The sequence below is a fragment of the Triticum dicoccoides genome, chromosome 1A, assembly GCF_002162155.2.
Source record: "Triticum dicoccoides isolate Atlit2015 ecotype Zavitan chromosome 1A, WEW_v2.0, whole genome shotgun sequence".
In the NCBI taxonomy this organism is placed as follows: domain Eukaryota; kingdom Viridiplantae; phylum Streptophyta; class Magnoliopsida; order Poales; family Poaceae; genus Triticum; species Triticum dicoccoides.
Window position 1 is genome coordinate 389,309,033 of NC_041380.1, and position 27,732 is coordinate 389,336,764.

General features: G+C 42.7%; 1 protein-coding gene and 2 non-coding genes across 3 annotated transcripts; 2 read left to right on the top strand and 1 right to left on the bottom strand.

The window, feature by feature from the left end:
* The first annotated feature begins 3,727 nt into the window (after window positions 1-3,727).
* On the top strand, window positions 3,728-3,805 carry LOC119296789. Its single transcript, XR_005145386.1, has one exon. It is a non-coding gene; the product is annotated as a small nucleolar RNA U61 (small nucleolar RNA).
* Window positions 3,806-3,897: 92 nt separating this feature from the next.
* On the top strand, window positions 3,898-3,986 carry LOC119297043. Its single transcript, XR_005145498.1, has one exon. It is a non-coding gene; the product is annotated as a small nucleolar RNA snoR14 (small nucleolar RNA).
* A 431-nt stretch (window positions 3,987-4,417) lies between these two features.
* LOC119275304 (probable methyltransferase PMT2) lies at window positions 4,418-8,636 on the bottom strand. Its single transcript, XM_037556129.1, has 7 exons — window positions 8,348-8,636; window positions 6,673-7,315; window positions 6,173-6,383; window positions 5,795-6,086; window positions 5,223-5,588; window positions 5,038-5,115; window positions 4,418-4,943 (listed from the first exon to the last, which is right to left on the bottom strand). Exons 2-7 carry the CDS (start codon window positions 7,309-7,311, stop codon window positions 4,715-4,717), a joined length of 1,815 nt encoding a protein of 604 aa, XP_037412026.1. The 5' UTR covers window positions 7,312-7,315; window positions 8,348-8,636; the 3' UTR covers window positions 4,418-4,714.
* Between the last annotated feature and the right edge of the window lie 19,096 nt (window positions 8,637-27,732).

Sequence of the window (27,732 nt, forward strand, 5' to 3'; positions counted from 1 at the left end):
CGCGAAACCACTTTTCCACCGCCGCAACCTTCTGTACCCGTGAGATCCCATCTTGGGGCCTTTTCCGACGATCTGTCGGAGGGGAAATCGATCACGGAGGGCTTCTACATCAACACCATTACCTCTCCGATGAAGCGTGAGTAGTTTACCACAGACCTCGGGTCCATAGTTATTAGCTAGATGGATTCTCCTCTCTCTTTGATTCTCAATACAAAGTTCCCCTCGATGTTCTTGGAGATCTATTCGATGTAATACTCTTTTGTGGTGTGTTTGCCGAGATCCGATGAATTGTGGGTTTATGAACAAGATTAACTATGAATATTATTTGTATCTTCTCTGAATTCTTATATGCATGATTTGATATCTTTACAAGTCTCTTCGAATTATCGGTTTAGTTTGGCCTACTAGATTGATCTTTCTTGCAATGGGAGAAGTGCTTAGCTTTGGGTTCAATCTTGCGGTGTCCTTTTCCAGTGACAATAGGGGCAGCAAGGCACGTATTGTATTGTTGCCACCGAGGATAAAAAGATGGGGTTTATATCATATTGCTTGAGTTTATCCCTCTACATCATGTCATCTTGCTTAAAGCGTTACTTTGTTCTTATGGACTTAATACTCTAGATACACGCTGGATAGCGGTCGATGTGTGGAGTAATAGTAGTAGATGCAGAATCGTTTCGATCTACTTGACACTGACGTGATTCCTATATTCATGATGATTGCCTAGATATTCTCATAAGTATGCACTTTTTTATCAATTGCTCGATGGTAATTTGTTCACCCACCGTAATGCACACTATCTTGAGAGAAGCCAGTAGTGAAACCTATGGCCCTCAGGTCTATTTTTATTATATTGCATCTCTTTTATTTACATCGCATCTCGTTTACTATTTTGCAATCTTTACTTTCCAATCTATACAACAAAAATACCAAAAATATTTACTTTACTATCTTTATCAGATCTCACTTTTCGCAAGTGACCATGAAGGGATTGACAACCTCTTTATCGCGTTGGTTGCAAGGTTCTTGATTGTTTGTGCATGTACTAGGTGACTTGTGCGTTGTCTCCTACTGGATTGATACCTTGGTTCTCAAAAACTGAGGGAAATACTTACGCTACTTTGCCGCATCATCCTTTCCTCTTCAAGGGAAAACCGACGGATGCTCAATAGGTAGCAACGGGGCGAGGTGACGATGGTGAGGCGGCGCCGAGGACGGGCGTCGGCGTCAAGGAGTGGGACGGCGCGGTCGCCGGGGTCGCCGCCCCTCGATCTGGATCAGGACGTGGGGGTGGGCAGAGGAGCGAGGGAAGTGTGGGGGAGTGGGGTGGATCCAGGCTAGGGTTCGGGTGGGAGTGGCCTAATAGGCCAGGGGGCAGCGGGTGTGGGCTGGCGGGATGGGCTGATTGGCCCAGTTGGGTGAGGGGGTCTTCTTTTGTTTTTTTGTTAGTTTGCTTTCTCCTTTTCTTTTATCTACTTTTGCTGTTTGACTTAATTTCGAACTTAGAATTCGAACGTGTTTGAACCATCGCGAGGTTAACAACAGTAAACACGATGACGTGGCATCATTAGCATAGGATTACTGTACCATAAATATTCGGGCGTTACAGCTACTCTGACTCTTCTTTAGCTGCGAGGACTACATGTCTAGTGGCAATCCCGTGAGTATCTCCTAAGCATGCTCATCGATTAATCTATGCGGTAGGAACCTTTTAATCACACTTCGTTTAGCCCAACAAAAACCACAATAGTAAGCCACCATGAGAGGCAGGCCCATGATGAAAGATGAAGGAACATCGGTTGGGGCGCCCCTCGGTGCTTGTTGTGAAGCGGATCCAATGACATTGCACAAGAAAAGTGAACACCCTTGTCAGATTGGATGTCTTTGAAGACGAAAGCCCACAACCCCCTCATCAATGTTAGCCATGCCGTCCGTTAGACAAAAAATGTTCGGATGACCTTTGTTCATACAAACACTGGCACCAACTCCTAAATGACGACGACACGGAGAACATATCGTCTAAGCTCGAGCTCACCAGGTAGTGGACAAACCACTAGGTTGAGGGAGCCAAAGGCACATTGCCACACAACCCTGCGGGCAGGCCGCTAATGTTGCAACGACAATGAGACATTACCATGCCGCAATGCTTTCACCATCAACACCGTTATAAGGGTGACACCGGGATGCTGCAGCAGACACTATGTGTCACAAATAGCCATTCGCTGGCGGAAGCACATGATGTTGCTTGGCAACTGACCGGTGTTGTGAGGCGATGCTGCGACGGTCGTCGACACTGCTTTGAGGGGATATTGTGACGGGTGGCATCGAGACTACGAAGCGATGTTCCAAGGGTGCTGCCATGCTGCGAGGACCTTAGATTTTGACACGAGTCGTGCGTTGTTGCCGAGCCGATGCCGCGAAAGGCGCGTTTGCAACAAAAATTATAATGCAATGTGCGGCAACGTCGATGCGACTAGAGCGGTTGGCGATGCGGTGGCGGACCACACTTAGCGAATGAGACCTGGCGAGGTTGGACACTGGTGCTGCAATGCCACGGGGGAGCAAGGGTGGCAACCGCTGATGCTGCGACCCATAGAACAATGGGCTGGCGGCGTCGCTGATACGGCAATCACGGATGTTGTAAGGTGATGCTACAACACTCGCTGGTGATTTGGTGAGGCGAGCAGACGACGCACGAGACGATATTGCAAGGGAAGTGGGTGGAGAGTGCAAAGATGGCGCCGCCGGTGCTGCAGATCATGTACTTTGCAAGGTCGGCCTCAGCTCGCCACCAGGGCTATAGGTCGCAAGGCATTGCTACAAGGCGCTGGGAAAAGCATGGCTTGAGGGTCGAGGTTCTGAGTGTGCGGAGAAGGAGAGGGACGGCGAGTCGATCGAATGGCCAAACGCAAGTCAATCAAATGACTATCAAGGCGACTGATATTTCACTCGCTATAGCCGGATGGCGCCTAGTGCCAACCTTGAAAAAAAGGGGGGAATGTCGAGCCACAAGCGACGACCAAAATCTGAAGAGGAAGAAGCTTTAGTCAACTAGTGTGCCTCATTTTTTGATTACCAACACTCAAAACAAAAAGGCCGTGTCCCCAAACGAGCTTCTGCCATGCTGAATTTCCACAAGAAAACATTTTTTGTTTTTGAATACATGAACTGAAACGCTCTTGGTTGATTTTTTTTTAGCAGAAGAACACTTTTTTTTTACAGGAAAGCCTTCTGGCGCGTTTTATTGAGAACTGAATAAGCTTACATCGTTCAAATCTCATAAAAAAAATAAGGCTGGCAGGAAATCAAAGGCAGCCATCTCGGCAGTGCAGGCCCGCTAACGTTTTTTTCTTCAGAAAAATGCAGGCCCACTAACTAGTCGGGCCTCTCGGCTCATTGTTTCATTATTAATTCTGGGCCTGGGCTCTCGGCTAATCGGAAGCCCAATAGCATACCAGGATCTCTTTAGGGTTTCCCATTCCCCCACCCCTTCCTCTATAAAATGAAGGGCACAGGATTCTTTCCTACAGCAGCCGTCTTGAAGGAAGAACGCATCTCTCCCTTCTCCCTCCTGGTCCATTGGTATCTGATTTTTGATGCAACTTTTCCTTTCCGTAAGCTGTTCTTCGCTTGCTTTTGTTGCTAGCTTTTGATTTGAAATACAAATCGCTTGATTCTCAACAAGTTTCGTGAGTTTTTCACCTGTTGGTTGTTGATAAGTGGTCGCCGGCAATGAGGAACGAAACCTGTGCCGGAGGCGATGCGCCGATGTCGGTAACACAACCCTCTAAGAAGTTCTGAGCCCCCTGTGATCCCGGTTTTTCGTTGTTTTCTGGATGTTTATTCTTCCAAATTTTGATATGCTGGATTTGTTTTTGACGGTGGATTGGTTTCGATGCGAGGTGATGATGTTATGTATGATAGTCTGTCAATCCCCTGATGTCACAAAGTGAGGACACGCATACATCCCGACAGGCTCTGATCGCATCCAAGTCTCCAATCCCCGATTCCCTTGTCTTCTTTTAGCCAGTGCTGCAATTTCGTTCGGTTTTCAATATGCTTCGGTAGCTTCTTTTATCAATCCAATAAAAAATATGCTCCACATTCATCATATTAATCAATAAAACATAATACAGCTGCACTTAATGTAAAAAATCAGATCACGCGCTTGATTATGTGGCGTGTGGTGGACGCCGAATCTGCGCCATAGCTGAAGTAACCAGAGTGCACCTCCTCCACGTTGTAAACATGGTCGAGAAACAAAAGTTTGGAGAAGGCTCATGGACTTTTACGTGACTGTAAATGTAAAAATATTGTTTGGTTTTGAACCAAAATAAACAGCTTGCATTCCAGTCCATTAAGGGGTACTGCCAATGCTCATTCCACAAGATATATGAAATGTAATCTAAGCACAATATTGGATAACTGCCTATGAAAACGTATTGGAAAATTCATCAATTAATATTTTCTTTATCGACATGCACATATGAATGTTTGTCAACTATACCATCTCAACAGAGATCTGTATCTATGAACAAGCTCTATTAATTGATGCACAGGGATCAAGAATCTATGAACTGTTGCTTTTTCGCTGCTCTTTAACATCAACCAGAAGTCCAAAATCATGATGCGGGGATAGAATCTATGAACTGTTTCCCAACGCGGCACCCAACAGCAATCAGAAGTCCAAAATCTTGACGCAGGGCAAGAGAGTCTATGAACTGCTTCCTTCTTCTCTGCCAACCCAGTACGTTTTTACAGCAATCAGAAGTTTCTCAGGCACGAGAGGGCCATCTTCGTGATCAAGTAGCTTGGACTTCCATCGCATTCCCGTCACCGTCCTCCTGACCTTGTTCAGCACCTCGACATTGTCCCGCAGTATGACAGTGCCCTCTGGACGCAAGATCCTATCCATCTCAAGAAGAATGTCTTCCAGGTCACACCTAACAAGTGCACCAAGTCCATATAAGAAGAGGTCATGGATTTCCCATGTAGTGTACATATAACTGTATCACCAGGAGAGAAGAGATCACCTACTTGTTCTGATACAAACTGAAGACGCCGCTGGCATGTATCAGGTCATATGTCCTAGGGTACGTAGAGAAGGCTTCGCACCTGATAATAGCACAAAGTAATGGTAATTCAGGAATGGTTTCAACACATCAACATATTATTTGCCAATTGATACCACAACACAGGGGACTTCCAGAGTCCAGACTCACCAATCATGGTATATGCCAATAAGACCCCGCTCATAGATGATGCCAAGAGTGTTCCTCTCTGATATTGTAGGCACAACGTTCATGACCCAGGAGCCGGGAGAATCCAGCACTGCAGCAAAACTTCCGAGGCCTGCATTCATGTCCATGATATTCCTATATCTCGACTTCCCTATCAACTTGTTTACCCTCTTGTATGTATCAACATGCTTCTTCCACAACTTCTTATCCTCTTCATAGACTTCTTCTGTAACACCTGGGGTACCTTCTAGAATTCTGGGAGGGACTGCAAATAGTCTCTTTGGAAACTTCTGTAGCTGCTGTGCTCCCTCTGGGATAGGTGTTATACATGCTTCCATTTTCTTATACCTAGTATACAAAAAAGTGATTTAAAAACTGATATGAGGAAAGAACAGGAAACATAAAAGGCAGAGCTCCTGCCTCTGTTTAAATAAAACAAAGGACATAAAAACAAAATTATAACAATCTCAGACCTTGAAGTTGAGTACTCAAGTTGATGTGCATGTTAGTAGTTTACAGCATGTGTTTGTATATACTACAAATAGAGAACATACCAGATGTCATCTGCATCTTGAACGTTGCACATCTTGCTGGTCCGACCATTCTTGTTATGGCATGCATTCAAATTTACCTTTTTCTGCCAAATAACAGTATCTTCCTTCTCATATATTTTATTCCAGCAAAGCATTTCAGCAATGTTCTCAATTCTATTTTGTTCTTCCTCTGAATCTTGTTTGGATCTTTGCCATGTTTTGTAATATTTCTTCCAATTGATGGGCGGGCCAGATAATATCCAATAACCCCCAGGCCTAAGAACCCGATCCACTTCCATCATGTACATTCCATCTGCAGGAAGCAAAAAAGTAAAGCTCTTGAAAATAATCCAATTGACACGAGTATTTCAATATTTATGCATGGTTGACACTACTCACCATTTGATTTCCAAGGGATTAAGCAGCGTGAGCAATGGGCCATATCAAAAGATCTAGATGGGTATGGGAGCTTCATAGTCCCAAGCACTCCAATTACAGCAGGAACACCTCGCTCCAAAGCAAATTGAACCTGAGCTTCGTGTGAGTCTCGAGGTGCAAATGACATGGTCAATATATTTCTATCCATTAGGTAAGCACCCCAGCTTGCAACCTACACATGGTCAAAATGTTACTCCCACGTCTTACGGGCAAGAATGCACCGGCACAACCATAAGGAAAAAATAAGACCTAATCGTATATTTGAAAATACCACAAAGCTGGACCAAGAACCAAGATATGTACAAGAAACTAACATCTAATGACTTGGTGCTATATGAAGTAGAGCATAAGCTAAGCAATGATGCAACTAAGAAGACAATTAAAGAGATTGTGTGCAGCAGCTAACTGCTAACACATCTTCAAGGGAGCAAATGATTGAAATATGGGTTTATTAGACATACCCCACATCCAGTGTCAAGTGCAGTCCTAATGGTGCCATCAGCAAGTGGAATGACTGATGCAAGTTCATCAATGTAAGAGCTTGCTCCATTTGGAAACATTGTCCCGCCTCCTGGGAAATGGAACACATCTCCCTGGTGCTGGATCCAGTTCTGAACTGCTTTTTCAACTGTCAGACTCTTGTATGGAGCATTTGCATATGGAACATACTCACGGCTCTTGGGCCAAGCAAAAGGGGTGACATAGCCTTTTGGTGCTGGGATAAGACAGTGCAGCTTCTCATTTTCTGCAGGACAATGCCTCTCTCGATAGGTCATATTTTCTCTAGGAAAGGTCATTGCTCGGTTCTGGTCTTGGCAAGGAGTATAGTCCCTGTATCTAATATGGCATGGCTTAAACACTTTCTTGTTCATGATCAACGGATTAACACCACCCATGCTATGATGGGTCTCGAAGTGCAAATTTGGCAAGATTGTACAGTCGGTTTCCTTTGTCACCCTCAATGCTATACTGTCACCCCTCCCTGTCCCACTTTTCTGCCAAGCGCCTAGTATATAGAAGAAGCAGCACAAACCCATCACAATTACTACTGACATGATGCTCCGTGTCCTACGGTCCGGATTCATTCTCGAACCCCTCATGAACCTGAAATTATTGCAAGAAATTCATAAGGATTCACTCTAAAGGGGTCACATATTTGCAATTTACTGCTTATAGACAGGACATCTATACCGAATCAGTGAGATGTAGATGTATCAAATTAAACCAGATAAAAAGTCATTCAAATCCTAATGGATGGCAATTGCATCAGATGATCACAATTGATGGCAGCAACAACAATTGATAATTGGCTACTGACTTCAATTTCACATATTACAAATCTACTTCTAGGTATTAGGATCTGATCCATATGAAACCAGGCAAGATTTACAAACCCTCATGCATAATTTAAACCACAGAGTTTATTATTATTATTTTTGCAAAGAAAACCACAGAGTTTATGACAGAACTATAATATATCTAGCAGGAGTGCTGGCCTTCAATTTAACAGAATAGTGCGACCCAGTTTATTAAGGGGAAAGCGAGCCGAAAACAAAAACCACGTTAGCCTTTGGATGTCTATTTACAGAAGGTCCGTTCTAACTTCTAGTCGTGCAGCAGTTTCAGCAGAACGGCCTAGTTCGTGCATATACCGACAGTAGGAAGCTAGCGCCAACATTCTAGAACGACGCTCTCACAGAAGCACTAGCCAATCGACCCAATGTTTCCTCCATAGCAATCATCAGAACTAAAATAGAAGTACTGCAGCACCGATCGCAGATTCTGACGCAGTCAAACCCTAATTCCAACGACAGCAACTGAACTCTCAACAAGTTCGACGACCACAATAAGTTAGGGCTCTCCGGAATTCCGATCCCGTCACGGCACGCACGCACGCAGGCAGGCAAAACCACAGCGCGAGGCGGAACGAAAGCAACACGCGACGAACAGAGAGGCGGGTCGGAATTCCACGAGGCCAGAGCTCAGCCGCGGAAGCAAAATCGGAACCGAAATCAACGGGGGACACCATCAGGAGCAAGCGAGGCGAGCCGAGGCAATCCGAGGCTCGGAGAGCTAGCTAGCGCGCGCGGGGATCGAATCCAGAAGGGGGTTTAGGAGTGGAGGAGGCAAGCGAACCTCGCTCTCCGTGTCGTCTCCGCGGGGGGGAAGGGGGTGGTGGCTTCGAGCACGCCCGGGAGGCGGCGGCGTCGAGGCGGTCGCCGGCGAGGTGGAGGGCGGGCGGCGTCGCCGGCGGAGAGGGGACTGGTTGGTGGTGGGGTTGGGGTTGGGCGTACGCTGCCGTGGACCGCTGATGCTGCTTTGACTCAGGCCGCTCGCGGGAGGCGGCCAAATCGGCTCATCGCTCCGAGGACAACGGAAAGGGGACAAAATGAGAGGAGACGACGCGGGAGTGGGAAAGAGCGGCAGGTCGCGCCTGGTGTCTGGTGTGCCGTGTTGGTTTGGTTTGTTGGGGCCTTTCTGCTCGACTCCTAAACCGGACGAAAGCTGTTAACTGTGGCCGAAGAATGTTATCGCCGTACCCAAACACAAAACAGAGCACGCACCACACATTTTATGCAGCATTTCCAAGTTTTCGGAAAATACGAAAAACATGGACGCGAATTATCGTATATCTTGTACACATATATTGTGAATCACACAAAAAAAGATGTGTGGATAGCGTATGAAACCCTCCACTTGTGAATTTGTTTTTTGCAGGTCACATATAATTGTATTGTTTGATGAATTTTTTGCACAAGATATGACAACTGGTACATATGATTTTTTAGTTTATTTTTAACTTCGAGAAAAATGCAACAACGAGTGGGCGCCCCACTAGCCGTGAAATATCCGCATACGTTGTTTTATATTTCAAAGGAACCTGGTGAAACTTCACCCTTAACTCCCCTCTCAAACGCCGGAAATAAGGTCTCTAGTGTCTTTTCCTGAGTTGTTCTCACGCTAGAAATAGCATAGCATCTTATCAATAGCATAGCACCTTTGTGGCAGAGTGACAAGAATCGAAGCCTATTTGACCAGCATGCCTATCTACCATTCATTTCATGTATAGAGATTCTCTAAAACAAATGTTGGGAGGATGGAGAAATCTATTAGAAGTTATTTTTGTCCAATAAAATGGAACTAAGAAGAAGTATCACATGGTTAGATGGCCTGTTATATGCGGATAAAAAAGGTGGGCTAGGTATTCATAATCTAGAGAACTTTAATGACAACTTACTCTGCAAGTGGTGTAGAATTTGGAGAATAGAGGGGATGTGGCAAGATATAGGTGGGCTAGGGATTCAGAATCTGGAGAGGTTTTAGCTAAAAATTTCAAGAGAGAAGTTGAACATGGTGAACTTTTCATAGATTGATGATTCTCCTATGTGGAAGTGGACTAAGTGTGGAAAGTTTAATGTAAAATTTATATATGCTCACTTGTCTAATGTGTGTCCTGGTAGATCCTTAAAGCATCTATGAAAAGTTAAAATCCTTTTAAAATTTAAGATTCGGCTATGGCCCATTTGGCACAATGCCATTGCAACAGGGAAAATAGTACGACAAGAGGAATTGGACTGGTGACTCTACATGTATCTTCAGTCCCAAACATGAAAACATTAACGATCTCTTTTTTTGATTGTTCGACAACAAAATGTATAAGCTCACGAAGCGAACTGGTGCAGGTAAGCCTACCCCACAACAATTCCAACAAAGAAGACTCATTGCCGTAGTGGCGCCCGTCGAGGGAGCCTGCCTTACATGAGTTCTGGTATTGTTCTTTGCACCCATACTTGATCTCTTTGGAGGTTGCTGTAAGTGCATCTAGTGCCCCTTAGTGATTTTGGTGTATTGAAGACTTATAGGTTAAGGGACTAATGTGTTTTTGAGTGTACACAGGTATATAAGTCTATGAGGAGTTTGATATTTTCAGAGAAAGTCGACCCCTAAAAATGAGGTTCTTCGACTGAAGACTTTAGATTTCTGAAGACTTTCTGAAGACTTTGAAAGTGAAGAAATTGGTGCAATCCTGAAGACTTGGTATACATTCGAGGAACATGAAGCATGAAGACTTCTGTTTTAGTAGTTTCATTTTCTCTTTCTTGAGTCATAGGAAACACCGTACTGTTAAAGGGGGTCGAGGAAATACTAAGGAAAAATTTTCAAGTGATGCTCAACTCAAAATCCTACACCTACCAATCCCTTCGAGTGAAGCCATTGGAAATCTCATACAGTTCAGTCATATTCTTCAGTGACAGAGACGAAGTTCTTCTGGTCTCTGAGGAATTTGCTCTGACTGAGGAGTTAGGAATTCGCCAGTGCGGATTGCCTACATAGTGAGGAACATGATAGCCTTGAGGAATTTGATACTCAAAATTCCGACCGTTGCTGTGTTATGCGCCAGCTGTCCCAAGATATCTACCCACCTAACGGTCATATCATTGAAGGGCATTTATGTTTTATCATGTCGGGCTGCTTCCTAGGCTATAAATAGCCGCCCCCTACAACCACTAGCTGGTTGGCTGCTCCGAGAGAAACTGACACTTGTCATTTGAGAGCATCCCATCCTTCGAGGACTTTGAGCGAAAATCATCAAGTGAGAAAAACCCAAACCCAACACCTACAAACCCCAAGTGATTGAGCATCACTGAAGAGATTGATCCTGCGTGGATCTGACGCTTGTTATCTTTGAAGACTGTGCTTCTTCCAGACGGTTAGGCGTCAAGGTCTAGAGCATCCAAGAGGAATTGTGGATCGCCGAGTGACCAAGTTTGTGAAGGTTCGGAAGCCGCCTGAAGACTTACCACGAGTGATTGGCGCGAGGTCTGTGTGACCTTAGCTCAAGGGGAATACGGTGAGGACTGAGTGTTCTGTACTGCGTGTTCAGAACTGGGTGTCCGAGACTGTGTGTCCTCAGGTTTAAATACCTAGCCGCCCTAACCAGATGTACAACTGTCACAGCAGTTGGAACTGGTCTACCAAATCATTGTCTTCACCAAACTCACTGGTTCTATTTCCTCAACTCTTTCATTTCCTCATAACTGTGTTGAGTGCTTGTTCGTATCTGTGTCTGAAGACTTTGACTGAAGACTTTCTCAATTTCCTCAGTTCAATTTCTTCAGTCAGTTTGTCTTCATCCTGTGTTATCCTGTGCTTACGCTTTCGGTACTCTGTGCTTATCTTCATTTCATCATAATGACTATGCTTGTGTTCTGTTATGTTTCCTTTTGAGTACTTATTCCGCTGCTAGTAGTTCTTCGCTAAGGAATTTCCTCACCTACAAAGTCCTCAGTGAAGAATTCATAAAAATCGCCTATTCACCCCCCTCTAGTCGATATAACGCACTTTCAATTGGTATCAGAGCAAGGTATTCCCTTGTTCTGTGTGATTTTGGTTTAACCGTCTGGAGTTTTAGTTATGTCGACTGCAGGTATGAAGAAAGTGACATGCCCCATCTTTGACGGTCACGAGTATCCCAAGTGGAAGGCCATGATGAAGAAGCGCCTCATGGCGATGAACAGCGAGTTGTGGACCGTCGCTGAGATTGGTCTGACCGATCTGTGCAAGATGGCGGAAGCTGATGACATTCGCAAGTACACTCTTCTCAACCTCACGGCGAAGGACGTCATCTGCTCCTGTCTGTCTCAAAATCAGTTCAGGAATATCATGCATCTCGATCATGCGAAGCTTATCTGGGACCGTCTCTCTGAGGTCTATGAAGGTCATTGAACCTGTCATGATCCTTGGTTTGAGGACTTTAAAGAATCTCTCAAAGCAATGACATTCGAACCAGAATCATCATCTTCTGCATCATGCCTTATGGAGAAAGATGCTAAGGTAACCGAATGCTACCTATCTGAGTCTAGTGATGATGAATCTGGTGATGAATTTGGACCCAGCTATGTCAAACTTGCTTCCCTTTCCACTAAACAATAAAGAGCTTTGGAAAAAGTTCAATACATGCTAAATAAGAGCGATGATATGTTGGGTGAAGAAATGGATTAGTCAAAAGCTTTGGCTGAAAGTCTTCAGAGACTTCATACTAAGTATGACACCCTTCAAGATCATCATAACACTCTCTTATCTGATCATGAGAAGCTTTCTTATGAATTTCTTCAAAGAAATCAAGACCTTGAGAAGCTAAGAGTGAGTTATGAAGATCTTCAGAAGGAGCGTGATTCATTACTTGCTCAACAAATCAGCGCTTCTCGGGAAGAATTTGTTCCTCCATGCTTGAAGTGCATTGAACGTGAATCTGCTAATTCTTCACCTGAATGTTCAAATGCTGCTAATGTTTTAAATTCTTCACATGCCTCTGCTATCACTAATTCCTCATCTGAGGACACTGCTAGTATCACTAACGATGCAGGGCTGAAGGAATTGTACATGACAGGCATGTGCAAAAGCCTCAAAGAGCATCATACTCTTTGTGATGTGCTTAAAAAGCAGATCCTCAACAGGAACCCTAGGAAAGAGGGTATTGCCTTTGAGAGGAAATTCAATGCTGATGGTACATATTGGAAGCCTGAGTAGTACCCCAAAACCTCATGGGTTGCTGCAAAGGGACCTCGAGTTGATCCATCTAACTTATCTGGCTTTGCATGTGAATCTCCTCGTTCTGATGATGAGTCATTTGACTCCAACTATAAACTGTTCAAAAATCAGAATGGTGAAATATTTGCTAAATATGTTGGCACTAACTGCAGGAACGGTCCTCCTATGAAGAAAATCTGGGTTCCCAAAAGGTGCCTTGAAAGTCTTCAGGTGAATGTCCTCAGGACACCACCTGTGAAGAATAGGAACCCCAGATCAAATTCTTCATATGGACCAAATTCCTCAAAAGGATCAAAGTCCTCATATGAATATCATCATGCTAACAACTCTGTTTCGCAGGGAAGAGCTAAGGGCTATGAATATGAGCATTATTCTTCTAATCATTATGTTCATAAGTCCTCGAACAATTTCTCTACTTATTCATATGCTTATCCTAACCCCTCTTATGTGAAACGAAATGGACTGGCTTCTATGCCACCTTTCTCGTATGGAGCTCGCAGAGTGATGAACTCTTTGCCACCCCTTCAGATGTGGGTGATGAAGAAAAAGAACTAATCTCTTCTACAAGGTCAGGTCTCCAGACGTACGTAATCGTCTGAAGAATTTGCTGGAGACCTGAATATGCCTGAAAGGACGTAGGCCAATCATGAAGAAATGAACTTTCATTTCTCACATCCTCATACTACTTTGTCTATTCTGTTGCTTGATGAAATCGATCTGATGAATTTATGTCATATTCTTCACTGATGAAGTATATGAGTTCGTAAGTTGCACTAATTCATCTGCAGGATGATCAACCCAAAGCCACTGAGTGGGTCCTCGATAGTGGATGTACAAATCACATGACTGGTGACAAGAATCTATTGATGGATGCTCCCTTATCACCATCGCATCTGAAGCATATCATCTTCGCTGACAAAGGCAAAAGTTAGGTATTGGGTCTAGGTAAGGTTGCGATCACAAAGGATCGACACATGGACAAAGTCATGCTTGTCAAGTCCTTAGGATATGATAAGTCTCCAACGTATCTAGAATTTTTGATTGCTCCATGCTATATTATCTACTGTTTTGGATGTTTACGGGCTTTATTATACACTTTAATATCATTTTTGGGACTAACCTATTAACCCAGAGCTCAGTGCCAGTTTCTGTTTTTACCTTGTTTTAGAATATCGCAGAAAAGGAAAACTAAACGGAGTCAAATTGACCTGAAACTTCAGGGAACTTATTTTTGGATCAGAAGAAGCCCAGAAGACTTGGATTGCACGTCAGGGGATCTATGAGGAGGCCACGAGGCAGGGGGCGCGCCCACCCCCTCTGGGCGCACCCTCCACCCTCGTGGGCCCCTCGTGGCCCCCCTGACATACTTCTTCCACCTATATATCTCCATATACCCTAAAACTACCGGGAAGCACAATAGATCGGGAGTTCCACCGCCAGAAGCCTTCGTAGCCACCGAAAGCCAATCTAGACCCGTTTCAGCTCCCTGTCGGAGGGGGAATCCCTCTCCGGTGGCCATCTTCATCATCCCGGTGGTCTCCATGACGAGGAGGGAGTAGTTCTCCCTCGGGGCTGAGGGTATGTACCAGTAGCTATGTGTTTGATCTCTCTCTCTCTCTCTCTCTCTCGTGTTCTTGATTTGGCACGATCTTGATATATCGCGAGCTTTACTATTATAGTTGGATCTTATGTTTCTCCTCCCCCTCTACTCTCTTGTAATGGATTGAGTTTCCCCTTTGAAGTTATCTTATCGGATTAAGTCTTTAAAGATTTGAGAACACTTGATGTATGTCTTGCCGTGCGTATCTGTGGTGACAATGGGATACCACATGATTCACTTGATGTATGTTTTGGTGATCAACTTGCGGGTTCCGCCCATGAACCTATGCATAGGGGTTGACACACGTTTTCGTCGTGATTCTCCGATAGAACTTTGGGGCACTCATTGAGGTCCTTTGTGTTGGTTGAATAGATGAATCTGAGATTGTGTGATGCATATCGTGTAATCATACCCACGGATACTTGAGGTGGCATTGGACTATGTAGGTGACATTAGGGTTTTGGTTGATTTGTATCTTAAGGTGTTATTCTAGTACGAACTCTAGGGCTGTTTGTGACACTTATAGGAATAGCACAACGGATTGATTGGAAAGAATAACTTTGAGGTGGTTTTGTACCCTACCATAATCTCTTCGTTTGTTCTCCGCTATTAGTGACTTTGGAGTGAGTCTTTGTTGCATGTTGAGGGATAGTTATATGATCCAATTATGCTATTATTGTTGAGAGAACTTGCACTAGCGAAAGTATGATCCCTAGGCCTTGTTTCAACGCATTGCAATACCGTTTGTGCTCACTTTTATCATTAGTTACCTTGTTGTTTTTATATTTTTTTCAGATTACAAAAATAGTGCACCTGTACCACTATTATCATCCATATACCACTTGTATCACCATCTCTTTGCCGAACTAGTGCACCTGTACAATTTACCATTGTATTGGGTGTGTTGGGGACACAAGAGACTCTTTGTTATTTGGTTGCAGGGTTGCTTGAGAGAGACCATCTCCATCTTATGCCTCCTACAGATTGATAAACCTTAGGTCATCCACTTGAGGGAAATTTGCTACTGTCCTACAAACCTCTGCACTTGGAGGCCCAACAACGTCTACAAGAAGAAGGTTGTGTAGTAGACATCAAGCTCTTTTCTGGCGCCGTTGCCGGGGAGGTTAGTGCTTGAAGGTATATCTTTAGATCTTGCGGTCGAATCTTTTTGTTTCTTGTTTTAGCACTAGTCTAGTTTATAAAAGAAAACTATAAAAAATGGAATTGAGTTTACCTCATATGCTTTATCTTTTTAATATCTTTCGTGAGTATGATGGGAAGGAAAATTTTGCTAAGGTGCTAGAGGAAGAAGTCTATAAAATGTTTGGCACTAAATCTTTGAATGATGAGCATGATTGCAATGTTTTTAGTATGAATTCCTTGAATATCTATGATGCTAATGATATGCAAAGCCACAAGCTTGGGGAAGCTATGTTTGATGAAGATGATATTTTTTGTCCCCCAAGTTTTGATGCTATAAAGAATAATGATATCCATGAAACTTGTCATCATGATTTTAGTTTTCAATTGGATTATACCTCACATGATAATTATTTTGTTGAACTTGCTCCCACTACTATTCATGAGAAGAAATTTGCTTATGTGGAGAATAATAAAATTTCTATGCTTGTAGACCATGAAAAGAATGCTTTATGTGATAGTTATATTGTTGAATTCATTCATGATGCTACTGAAAATTATTATGAGGGAGGAATATATGCTTGTAGAAATTGCAATAATACCAATTTTCCTCTATATGTGCTTAAAGTTTTGAAGCTATGCTTGTTTTACCTTCCTATGCAAGTTAATTCTTGTTCCCATAAGTTGTTTGCTCAAAAAATCCCTATGCATAGGAAGTGGGTTAGACTTAAATGTGCTAGTTATATTCTTCATGATGCTCTCTTTATGTTTCAATTCTTATCCTTTATGTGAGCATCATTGAAATCATCATGCCTAGCTAGGTGTGTTAAACGATAGCGCTTGTTGGGAGGCAACCCAATTTTATTTTTATACCTTGATTTTTGCTCCTGTTTAGTAATAAATAATTTACCTAGCCTCTGTTATTATTGAGTTTCTTGTGTTTAATTAGTGTTTGTGCCAAGTAGAACCGTTGGAAAGACTTGGGGAAAGTCTTGTTGATCATGCTGTAAAAAAACAGAAACTTTAGCGCTCACGAGAATTGATGCCATTTTTATTTGGAAAGTGCTATTTAGTTAATTATTTTTTAAGATGATTAATAGATAAATTCCTCTCGTCCAGAAATTTATTTGAGAATTTTATGAGTTCCAGAAGTATACGTTTGATCCAGATTACTACAGACTGTTCTGTTTTTGACAGATTCTGTTTTTCATGTGTTGTTTACTTATTTTGATGAATCTATGGCTAGTAAAATAGTTTATAAACCATAGAGAAGTTGGAATACAGTAGGTTTAACACCAATATAAATAAAGAATGAGTTCATTACAGTATCTTGAAGTGGTGATTTATTTTCTTATACTAACGGAGCTTACGAGTTTTCTGTTAAGTTTTGTGTTGTGAAGTTTTTAAGTTTTGGGTAAGGATTCGATGGACTATGGAATAAGGAGTGAAAAGAGCCTAATATTTGGGATTCCCAAGGCACCCCAAGGTAATATTCAAGGATGACCAAGAGCCTAAGCTTGGGGATGCCCCGGAAGACATCCCCTCTTTCGTCTTTGTTCATCGGTAACTTTACTTGGAGCTATATTTTTATTCGCCACATGATATGTGTTTTGCTTGGAGCATCAATTTATTTTGTTAATATTTTCTTGCTGTTATTTAGAACAATGTTTTGCATCTTTTATTTCAATAAAAGTGGCATTGATAGCCTTTACTATGCCTATTTTAGAAGTCCACATGTTGCTGTTTGAAAACAGAAAGTTTACCGCTATTGCAATAATTCCCTAGAAAAGTAAGAATGTGATAAAATGTTGAAACCTTTTGCATATTAAGCTCTGATAAATTTACTACGGTGGGAATTTTCTTTCATAATTTTTGAAGCTAGGGAAGTATGGATCTTGCTGCACTCTTCACAGACTGTCCTGTTTACGCATATTGCTGTTATGTTTGCATATGTTTGCTTCTTTAATGATTATATTTGAGGATTGGACTATTAAATATGCAGAGGCATTTAGTATGCAATGTTGAATAATAATTTTATTTATTTTCTACAGTAGAGTATGATAAGGTTTTTGCAATGGTTTATACTAACTTATCTCATGAGTCCTTGTTGAGTTTTGTGTGGATGAAGCTTTAGAAATTTAGGGAGACCGTGATATGAGAGGAATTAAGGAGACACAAAAGCTCAAGCTTGGGGATGTCCAAGGCACCCCAAGATAATATTTCAAGAAGTCTCAAGCGTCTAAGCTTGGGGATGCCCCGGTTGGCATCCCACCTTTCTTCTTCAACAACTATCGGTTAGTTTCGGTTGATCCTAGGTTTTTGCTTCTTCACATGATGTTTGCCATTCTTAGAATGTCATTTTATTTTGCTTTTCTTGCTGTTTGAATAAAATACCAAGATCTGAAATTATTAAATGTTAGAGAGTCTTCACATAGTTGCATAATTATTCGACTACTCATTGATCTTCACTTATATCTTTCGGAGTAGTTTGTCGTTTGCTCTAGTGCTTCACTTATATCCTTTTAGAGCACGGTGGTGGTTTTATTTTTGTAGCGACCAGACCTCAAACAGTCTGATCTCTGTGCTCCGGTGTCATCCCTGGATCAGTAATGCTGACACCACACAGTACTCGAAGGATTTATAACAGAGTAGCAATCACACACTTATTACATTGAGTGTCTCAAGAGAACTTATTACAATAAATATGGCTTAAGGCCATCTAATAACGATAACAACGGAAGGCTTGGAAGATAAGTGAGTCCATCAACTCCAACAGCATCACTGAGTATAGAACCGCGACCTAAAACTCCTTAATCGTCGTCTGAAAAGTCTGCAACATTAACGTTGTAGCCCGAAAACGGGTCAGCACATGGAATATGCTGGCAAGGTAACACATAGAGAGTAATGGAATGAAACAATTATACTATATGCATATTTGGCTGGTGGAAAGCTTTATGGTTACAGTTTTGCATAAAGCCAATTTTTCCCTACTTCAAAGGAATAAATTTATTTAACTATCATGGTAGTTGTTAAACATTGAGAATGGTTGACAGCATTCTCAATCCCAATTAAGCATCATCATTAAACATAACCCAATAAAATTAATTTAGAATAACATGTTGAGATTCACATGATAATCCAAGTACTAGATACTCAAGATGTCCATAACCGGGGACACAGCTAACCATGATTAGTTTATTATACTCTGCAGAGGTTTGCGCACTTTTCCCCACAAGACTCGATCGCCTCCGTTTGGTTTCTCGCACTACAAGGTGTTTGAGAAGACGGATGACCGAGACATAGTCTTTCAGAAGCGCTAGCACCTTACAATCGGGTAGACCGTACCACCTACATCCCCTACATTTGCTAGTCTACCACTGTAAGAGTTCGCACGAGTTAGTTAACTATGCTAGAGCCCATAATAGCTTGTGACCGCACACGGAAGTTTCTAGTATGAATAGTCTCATGATCCCTTTGAGCCTGGGTGGCGGTCCAAAAGAAAACAGGCAAATCCTGGAATACCCAGGTGCCTTAATCCACCCAGATGTGTGTTTAAGTTGCCACCTTAGATAAACCATTAATTAACAAAACTCACATCTGTCATGGATATCACTCACCCAATCCACGTCTACTAGCATAGCATGGCATAATAAGCAAACGTAGAAGTAACTCTCAAAGGTTTGATAATAAACAGATAATAGGTACTACCTCAACTACTTCCCATCCCACAATTTAGTTAGATCCTAATCATGCAACATGTGAGGATTGATCTAATGCAATAAAACTGGGTAGTAGTAAAGGTATGATCAAAGTGTTACTTGCCTTGCTGATGATCCGCGAAACCTAGAGATTCGAAGTAACAAGCGGCGCACTCCGGGTATTCTATCGCAGACAAACAAACAAGCATACAATAAGTACTCATCTAATGCACAGGTAAAACTCAAATTAAGAGATCTAACCAGAAGGTTCAACTTAAGAACTCCGGTTGGCAAAAAGAATCAAATCGAACGAAGCAACGAAAGTCAAACGGCGAAAGAAAACAAGTTCGTTCTACTAATCTGGATCTAGGGCAAATTTTACAGTAGCAAAATCTTGTTTAAGTTGGTTAAACGGATAAAGGGTTTCGAGACGAAACTCCAGGCGCTTGAATCGCCTGATTCCGATGAACGAGCGAAAAGTTATACTAGAACGAAAATCGGATCAGGAATCACGATCAGAAAAATCGTGGATTTAATCCGAGAAAAAGAAAAACAACGAACGTTCGCTAGAACGAACGAACGGACGATCGCTCACTATTTAAATAAACCAGAAAAATCGATCTATTTAAAAAAAACTGAATCTAAAAAAAACGACGGAAAAACCGACGAAAACCGATCTATTTTTTTAAAAAAACCGATGGCACGGAAGTCGAGGCATGGCGAACCTCGGGCGGCGGAAATCCGGCGGCAGCGGCGGCGGCGCGTGGGGCACAGGGCGGCTAGGGTTTGCTGGGGCTGGGGCTGGGCCTCTCCCCGGCTTATAAAGCCCGCCCGGGCCGGTGTCCAGGTCGGACACGGCCCGTAGGTCGGTGCGCATTTTTTTATAATTTCGCTCTGAAGAAAAATAAAAAGAAATACTAAACAGACTCCAAAAATTCCGAAATAAATTTTCACGGGCTTCTAAAATCAAGCTGCACAAGGTGAACATTTATTTGGGACCTAAATGCAATTTTGAAAAATGCACATTTTTCCTAAATTCAAATAAAACACTGAAAAAACTCCGAAATAAAAGCTTATTTGATTTTATTATTAAATCCTCAATATTTCTTTATTTTGGGAAAGTCATTTTATTCCCTCTCTCATATTTTTGTAGTAGAAATAATTGATGATAAAATAAATAAAATCAAATGATCCTATTCTCAAAATTTGAGAAAACTCAAATATGAAAATAACGAAATCCCCAACTCTCTCCGTGGGTCATTGAGTTGCGTAGAATTTCTAGGATCAACCAAAATGCAAAATAAAATATGATATGCATAGATGATCTAATGTATAACATTCCAAATTGGAAATTTGGGATGTTACAAACCTACCCCCCTTAAGATGAATCTCGCCCTCGAGATTCGGGTTGGCTAGAAAATAGGTGAGGGTGGTCCTTGAGCAAATCTTCCTCTCGTTCCCAGGTGGCTTCATCCTCTGTGTGGTGGCTCCACTGAACTTTAAAAACTTGATAACCTTGCTGCGAGTGACTCGACTGGCAAATTCGAGGATCTTAATTGGTTTCTCTTTGTAGGTCAAATCGTTATCCAACTGAATAGTTTCCAAAGGCACTGTATCTCTCAACGGTATGTCAGCCATCTCCGTGTGACATTTCTTTAACTGAGAAACATGGAACACATCATGAACTCCTGACAATCCTTCAGGCAATTCCAACTTGTAGGCCACTTCTCCCATACGTTTCAAAACTCGATAGGGTCCTACAAATCATGGCGCTAACTTCCCTTTAACTCCAAAACGCTTTGTTCCCCGAAGTGGAGATACTCGAAGATAAGCTCTATCTCTGACTTCGTAAACTGTCTCCTTGCGTTTAGAATCTGCATAGCTCTTTTGTCTGTACTGGGCTACCTTGAGCCTATCGCGAATCAACTTCACCTTCTGTTCAGACTCTTTAATCAAGTCAGGTCCAAACAATTGGCGGTCTCCAACTTCGTCCCATGACAACGGTGTCCTGCACCTCCTTCCGTACAAGGCTTTGAAAGGGGCCATCTTTAAACTGGTTTGATAACTGTTGTTGTAAGAGAACTCTGCATATGGCAAATTATCGTCCCAACTAGATTCATAATCTAGCGCACAAGCTCTCAGCATATCCTCCAAAATCTGATTGACTCTCTCGGTCTGTCCATCTGTCTGTGGATGAAAAGCTGTACTGAATTCTAGCCTGGTACCCAAAGTTTCGTGCAACTGCTTCCAGAACTTTGAGGTAAACTGGGTTCCTCTATCTGATACGATACTCCTCGAAACTCCATGCAGACATACGATCCTAGTCGTGTATATCTTTGCCAACTTAGCACTGGTGTAAGTGGTCTTTACCGGGATGAAATGAGCGACCTTCGTCAATCGATCAACTACAACCCAAATCGAGTCATAGCCTGAACGAGTCCTGGGCAATCCCGTGATAAAATCCATGCCTAGCTTATCCCACTTCCATTTGGGTATCGGCAATGGTTGTAACAATCCTGCTGGCTTCTGATGCTCTGCCTTTACTCTCTGACATACATCACAAACTACTACATACTCCGCAATATCCTTCTTCATTCCGGTCCATCAGAAAATATCTTTCAAATCCAAATACATCTTGGTATTTCCTGGATGAATTGAATATGGTGAATCGTGTGCCTCTTGCAGAATCAACTTCCTAATCTCCGGGTCATTGGGCACATAAACACGGTTTTTAAACCATAGGGTGTCGTGCTCATCCTCACGAAATCCTTTAGCTTTTCCTTTACTCGGTTTCTCCTTTATAGCGGCAATCTCTTTGTCAGTTTTCTGAACTTCCCTGATTCTATCCATCAAAGTTGACTGAATCTCCAATGCTACTACATAGCCTCTCGAAACTATTTCCACACATAGTTCATGAAGATTTTCTGCTAACTCCTTGGGTATTTCTCCCGTCATTAGCATATTGACATGGCTCTTACGGCTTAATGCGTCAGCTACTACATTAGCCTTTCCGGGGTGATAATGCAATTTCATATCATAATCCTTGATAAGCTCCAACCATCTCCTTTGTCTGAGATTCAACTCCTTCTGGGTGAAAATGTACTTCAAACTCTTATGATCCGTGTACACCTCACAATGATTTCCAATGAGGAAATGCCTCCATGTTTTCAAAGCATGCACTACGGCTGCTAACTCCAAATCATGCGTGGCATAATTTAACTCATGAGGCTTCAGTTGTCTTGAGGCATATGAAACAACTCTCCCTTCCTGCATAAGCACTGCTCCAAGTCCTCGACGTGAAGCGTCGCAATACACCTCATAATCTTTGGTCTGGTCTGGCAAAATCAACACTGGTGAGGTAACCAAACGTTTCTTCAACTCTTGGAAACTAGCCTCACATTCCTCCGTCCATATGAACTTGGTATCTTTCTTTAAAAACTCCGTCATAGGCTTCGCAATCTTTGAGAAATTCTTAATAAATCTCCGGTAGTATCCCGCGAGTCCAAGAAAACTCCGGATCTCTCCAACTGTTGTTGGGGCTTCCCACTTGGTCACGGTTTCAACTTTAGTGGGATTAACTGCTATACCTTCTCCAGATATAACGTGTCCGAGGAATCCTACTTCCTTCAACCAAAACTCACATTTGCTGAACTTGGCATATAATTGATGTTTTCTGAGCTTTCCAAGTACCAAACGCAAATGCTCCTTATGTTCCTCTTCATTCTTCGAATAAACCAGGATATCATCAATGAACACTACGACGAACTTATCCAAAAACTCCATAAACACTTTGTTCATCATGTTCATAAAATAGGCAGGTGCGTTAGTCAGACCAAATGACATAACGGTATACTCATACAGCCCGTACCTGGTGGTAAAAGCTGTCTTAGGTATATCCTGTTCTCGAATCTTCAACTGGTGGTATCCTGATCGCAGATCGATCTTGGAAAATACCTTAGATCCTTGCAATCGATCAAACAGATCGTTGATCATTAGTAGTGGGTACTTGTTCTTGATCGTTACTTCATTCAATCCTCGATAATCAACAACCATCCTTAACGATCCATCATTCTTCTCCACTAGAAGTACTGGCGATCCCCAAGGCGAAGAACTTGGGCGAATATATCCTTTATCCAGTAACTCCTTAATCTGCTTCTTAATTTCCACCAAATCCTTTGCTGGCATCCTATATGGTCTCTTAGATATTGGCCCTGTGCCTGGCAATAGCTCAATCAAAAACTCAATATCTCTATCCGTTGGCATGCCTGGCAACTCTTCTGGAAATACTTCAGGAAAATCCCTTACCACTGGTACTTCCTCCTGCACAACTCCTGTTAAGCAATTTACTTGGGTCCTCTTTGGCACATGTCAGGATACATACTTGATCCTTCTCCCTTCTGGGGTGGTAAGCAAAATTGACTTACTAGCACATTCAATATTCCCTTCATACTTTGATAACCAATCCATGCCTAATATCACATCCAATCCTTGGGATTCCAATACTATTAGGTCTGTGGGAAAAACATAGTTACCAATCCTTAATGGTAACCGATCACACCATAGACTAGCCACATACTCTGCTCCAGGCGAGGTTACTAACATGGGTGACCTAAGGACTTGGGTTGATAGGTTATACTTATCCACAAATCCCCTTGAGATGTATGAATGCAATGCACCAGTATAAAAAAGAACGAGTGCAGTAAATGACTTAACCAAAAACTTACCTATTACTGCATCGGGCTGAGCTTCAACCTCCTCCACGCTAACGTGGTTCACCTGTCCCCTGTTGAAAGGGTTCGGCTTCTTCCCAGAACTTCCATTGCCATTTTGGCCTTTAGGACATTCATTGGCATAATGTCCGGTCTTCTGACACTTAAAGCAAGTGACTTGGCTCAGGTCCTTCTTGGCTGGGGTTGACGGGTTGGTGCGATTCTGGCCGTTGCTTCCTCCATTGCCATTACCATTCTTGGTGCCATTGTGGTTGTGCGAGCTACCTCCTCCATGGGTATGCTGAAAATGTCCTCCCGGTCTAGGGGTAAAACGTGGCTTCTGCTGAGCTCCTGAATTGTACTTCCCTTGTCCATACTTCCTCTTGCGATTCTCAATTTGCTGCTGCTTCCCTTCAATCATAAGAGCACGATCTACCAACTCCTGGTAGTTGTTGAAGGTGGCTACCATCAACTACATGCTCAACTCATCATTCAGTCCTTCCAGAAACTTCTCCTGCTTAGCTGCATCCGAAGCGACGTCATCTGGTGCATAACGTGCTAACTTACTAAAATCCTCCACATACTGGCCAACTGTCCGTCCTCCTTGGCGCAAGTTGCGAAACTCACGCTTCTGCATGGCCATAGCTCCTGCTGAAACTGGTCCCATGTGACAGTGTCGACAGGGAAAGTGGCTGTGAAATTCTCCCACCATGATGGTGCGGGTCCTTCTAGCTGATGTGCGGCAAACTTCACCTTCTCCGCATCTGTGCATCCTGCTGTGGTCAACTCCCTAGCTGTCTTGCGGAGCCAATCATCTGCTACTATCGGCTTGGTGCTACTGGAAAACACCAGCGGATTCAGCCTAAGAAAACAGGCTAAGTGGTCAACAGGTGGTGGTGGTGGTGGTGGGTTGTTGTTGTTGTTCCCCTAATTTTGATTCTGGACTAGCAACTGCATCAATGTGTTCTGCTGCTGGATCAACTAGGTGAGCTCCGGTGGAAAGGCAAATCCGGGGTCACGTCTCGGAGGCATCTGAGGGGTTTAGAAAAGATGAGATGTAAGAATAGAGGGGGTCTAAAGAGAAAACACTACCCATATGCACATGAGGCAAAAGCAAACAATTCACTTCATTCAATCAAATAAGGGCATACAATCGATCTATCTATCGCAAAAGTGCTTGGACTACTATATTTACATGGTGGACTACTACTACTGATGAGGTGGTCTACTAGAAATATTCTTCGGTTGCAGACTCCATGATATCTGCTCCAGCTTCATCAACATAGTCATCATCGCTACTATCTGGATCCGAGTCGGTGCCGCCGATGATGATGTAGTCTTTCGGGCTAATCTCCTTGGGTTCTTCGTCTTCATCTACTGGCGTAGGGCCTCCCATAAATATCCCGATCTTCATGATTAGGTCGTCATTCTTATCTACCAATACTTTAATTTCTTCTTCATAATCTTCACGTGTAGCCTTGAGTTCCTCCAGTTCCTTGATTCTTGTCCTTGCCTTCTTCAGGTCTATCATGTCGGCGCACATCTGGTTCTCCTGTCGTCGAATGTGCTGGTTTAACTACTGGATAAAAGCTGCAATTGATCTATCCTTCCTAGTGCTGATCATCTCCCAGTGCTCATCTCGGCGCCCACAAATCTGGTAGATAGTATCCTTGAGATCCTTGCGGTAGACTTCTCCAATGTGTCCCATGGCGATGTGAGCTGCCATGCTCTTTCCTAGACTCCAAGTTGGTGCATCAAAAGAAAACTCTATGGGCTCAGTGACTGGCATGAACGTCCTTCCTGGAACTTGCACTTGAATCATCCAGTGCTCTTCTTCAGGTAAAGTGGCGTTGTAGGTTCCGGTGAAGCTTGGTACTCCTATATTCAGGTATCTAGTGACTTCCTTCAAGTGACGTCCAAAGGGTGTATCTTCATCCGGTTGCGTGAACTTATTCCTTGCATCCGCCATCCTAAAGAGTAGAAAAGATGAGAAGTCAGAAGAGAAGAGAGTGAAAAGTGATCTAGGTTTTTAGCTTAGTGGTCGTGTCCTACAGTCAGCGTGTGCTCTGATACCATCTCTGTAGCGACCAGACCTCAAACAGTCTGATCTCTGTGCTCCGGTGTCATCCCTGGATCAGTAATGCTGACACCACACAGTACTCGGAGGATTTATAACAGAGTAGCAATCACACACTTATTATATCGAGTGTCTCAAGAGAACTTATTACAATAAATATGGCTTAAGGCCATCTAATAACGATAACAACGGAAGGCTTGGAAGATAAGTGAGTCCATCAACTCCAACAGCATCACTGAGTATAGAACCGCGACCTAAAACTCCTTAATCGTCATTTGAAAAGTCTGCAACATTAACGTTGCAGCCTGAAAACGGGTCAGCACATGGAATATGCTGGCAAGGTAACACATAGAGAGTAATGAAATGAAACAGCTATACTATATGCATATTTGGCTGGTGAAAAGCTCTATGGTTACAGTTTTGCGTAAAGCCAATTTTTCCCTACTTCAAAGGAATAAATTTATTTAACTATCATGGTAGTTGTTAAACATTGAGAATGGTTGACAGCATTCTCAATCCCAATTAAGCATCATCATTAAACATAACCCAACAAAATTAATTTAGAGTAACATGTTGAGATTCACATGATAATCCAAGTACTAGATACTCAAGATGTCCATAACCGGAGATATGGCTAACCATGATTAGTTTATTATACTCTGCAGAGGTTTGCACACTTTTCCCCACAAGACTCGATCGCCTCCGTTTGGTTTCTCGCACTACAAGGTGTTTGAGAAGACGGATGACCGAGACATAGTCTTTCAGAAGCGCTAGCACCTTACGATCGGGTAGACCGTACCACCTATATCCCCTACATCTGCTAGTCTACCACTGTAAGAGTTCGCACGACTTAGTCAACTATGCTAGAGCCCATAATAGCTTGTGGCTGCACACGGAAGTTTCTAGTATGAATAGTCTCATGATCCCTTTGAGCCTGGGTGGCGGTCCAAAAGAAAACAGGCAAGTCCTGGAATACCCAGGTGCCTCAATCCACCCAGATGTGTGTTTAAGTTGCCACCTTAGATAAACCATTAATTAACAAAACTCACATCTGTCATGGATATCACTCACCCAATCCACGTCTACTAGCATAGCATGGCATAATAAGCAAATGTAGAAGTAACTCCCAAAGGTTTAATAATAAACAGGTAATAGGTACTACCTCAACTACTTCCCATCCCACAATTTAGTTAGATCCTAATCATGCAACGTGTGAGGATTGATCTAATGCAATAAAACTGGGTAGTAGTAAAGGTATGATCAAAGTGTTACTTGCCTTGCTGATGATCCGCGAAACCTAGAGATTCGAAGTAACAAGCGGCGCACTCCGGGTATTCTATCACAGACAAACAAACAAGCATACAATAAGTACTCATCTAATGCATAGGTAAAACTCAAATTAAGAGATCTAACCAGAAGGTTCAACTAAAGAACTCTGGTTGGCAAAAAGAATCATATCAAACGAAGCAACGAAAGTTAAACGGCGAAAGAAAACAACTTCGTTCTAGTAATATGGATCTAGGGCAAATTTTATAGTAGCAAAATCTTGTTTAAGTTGGTTAAACGGATAGAGCATTTCGAGACGAAACTCCAGGCGCTTGAATCGCTTGATTCTGATGAACGAGAGAAAGTTTATACTAGAACGAAAATCGAATCAGGAATCGCGATCAGCAAAATTGCGGATTTAATCCGAGAAAAAGAAAAACGACGAACGTTCGCTAGAACGAACGAACGGACGAACGCTC

Bases quoted from the DNA above. Each gene is read 5' to 3' on its own strand.
- LOC119275304 (XM_037556129.1), bottom strand. From the start codon at position 7,311: ATGAGGGGTTCGAGAATGAATCCGGACCGTAGGACACGGAGCATCATG. The intron at 6,384-6,672 runs GTATGTCTAATA...GACCATGTGTAG, and splicing joins CACTTGACACTGGATGTGGG to GTTGCAAGCTGGGGTGCTTA. The intron at 4,944-5,037 runs GTAGGTGATCTC...TGCACTTGTTAG, and splicing joins TTCAGTTTGTATCAGAACAA to GTGTGACCTGGAAGACATTC.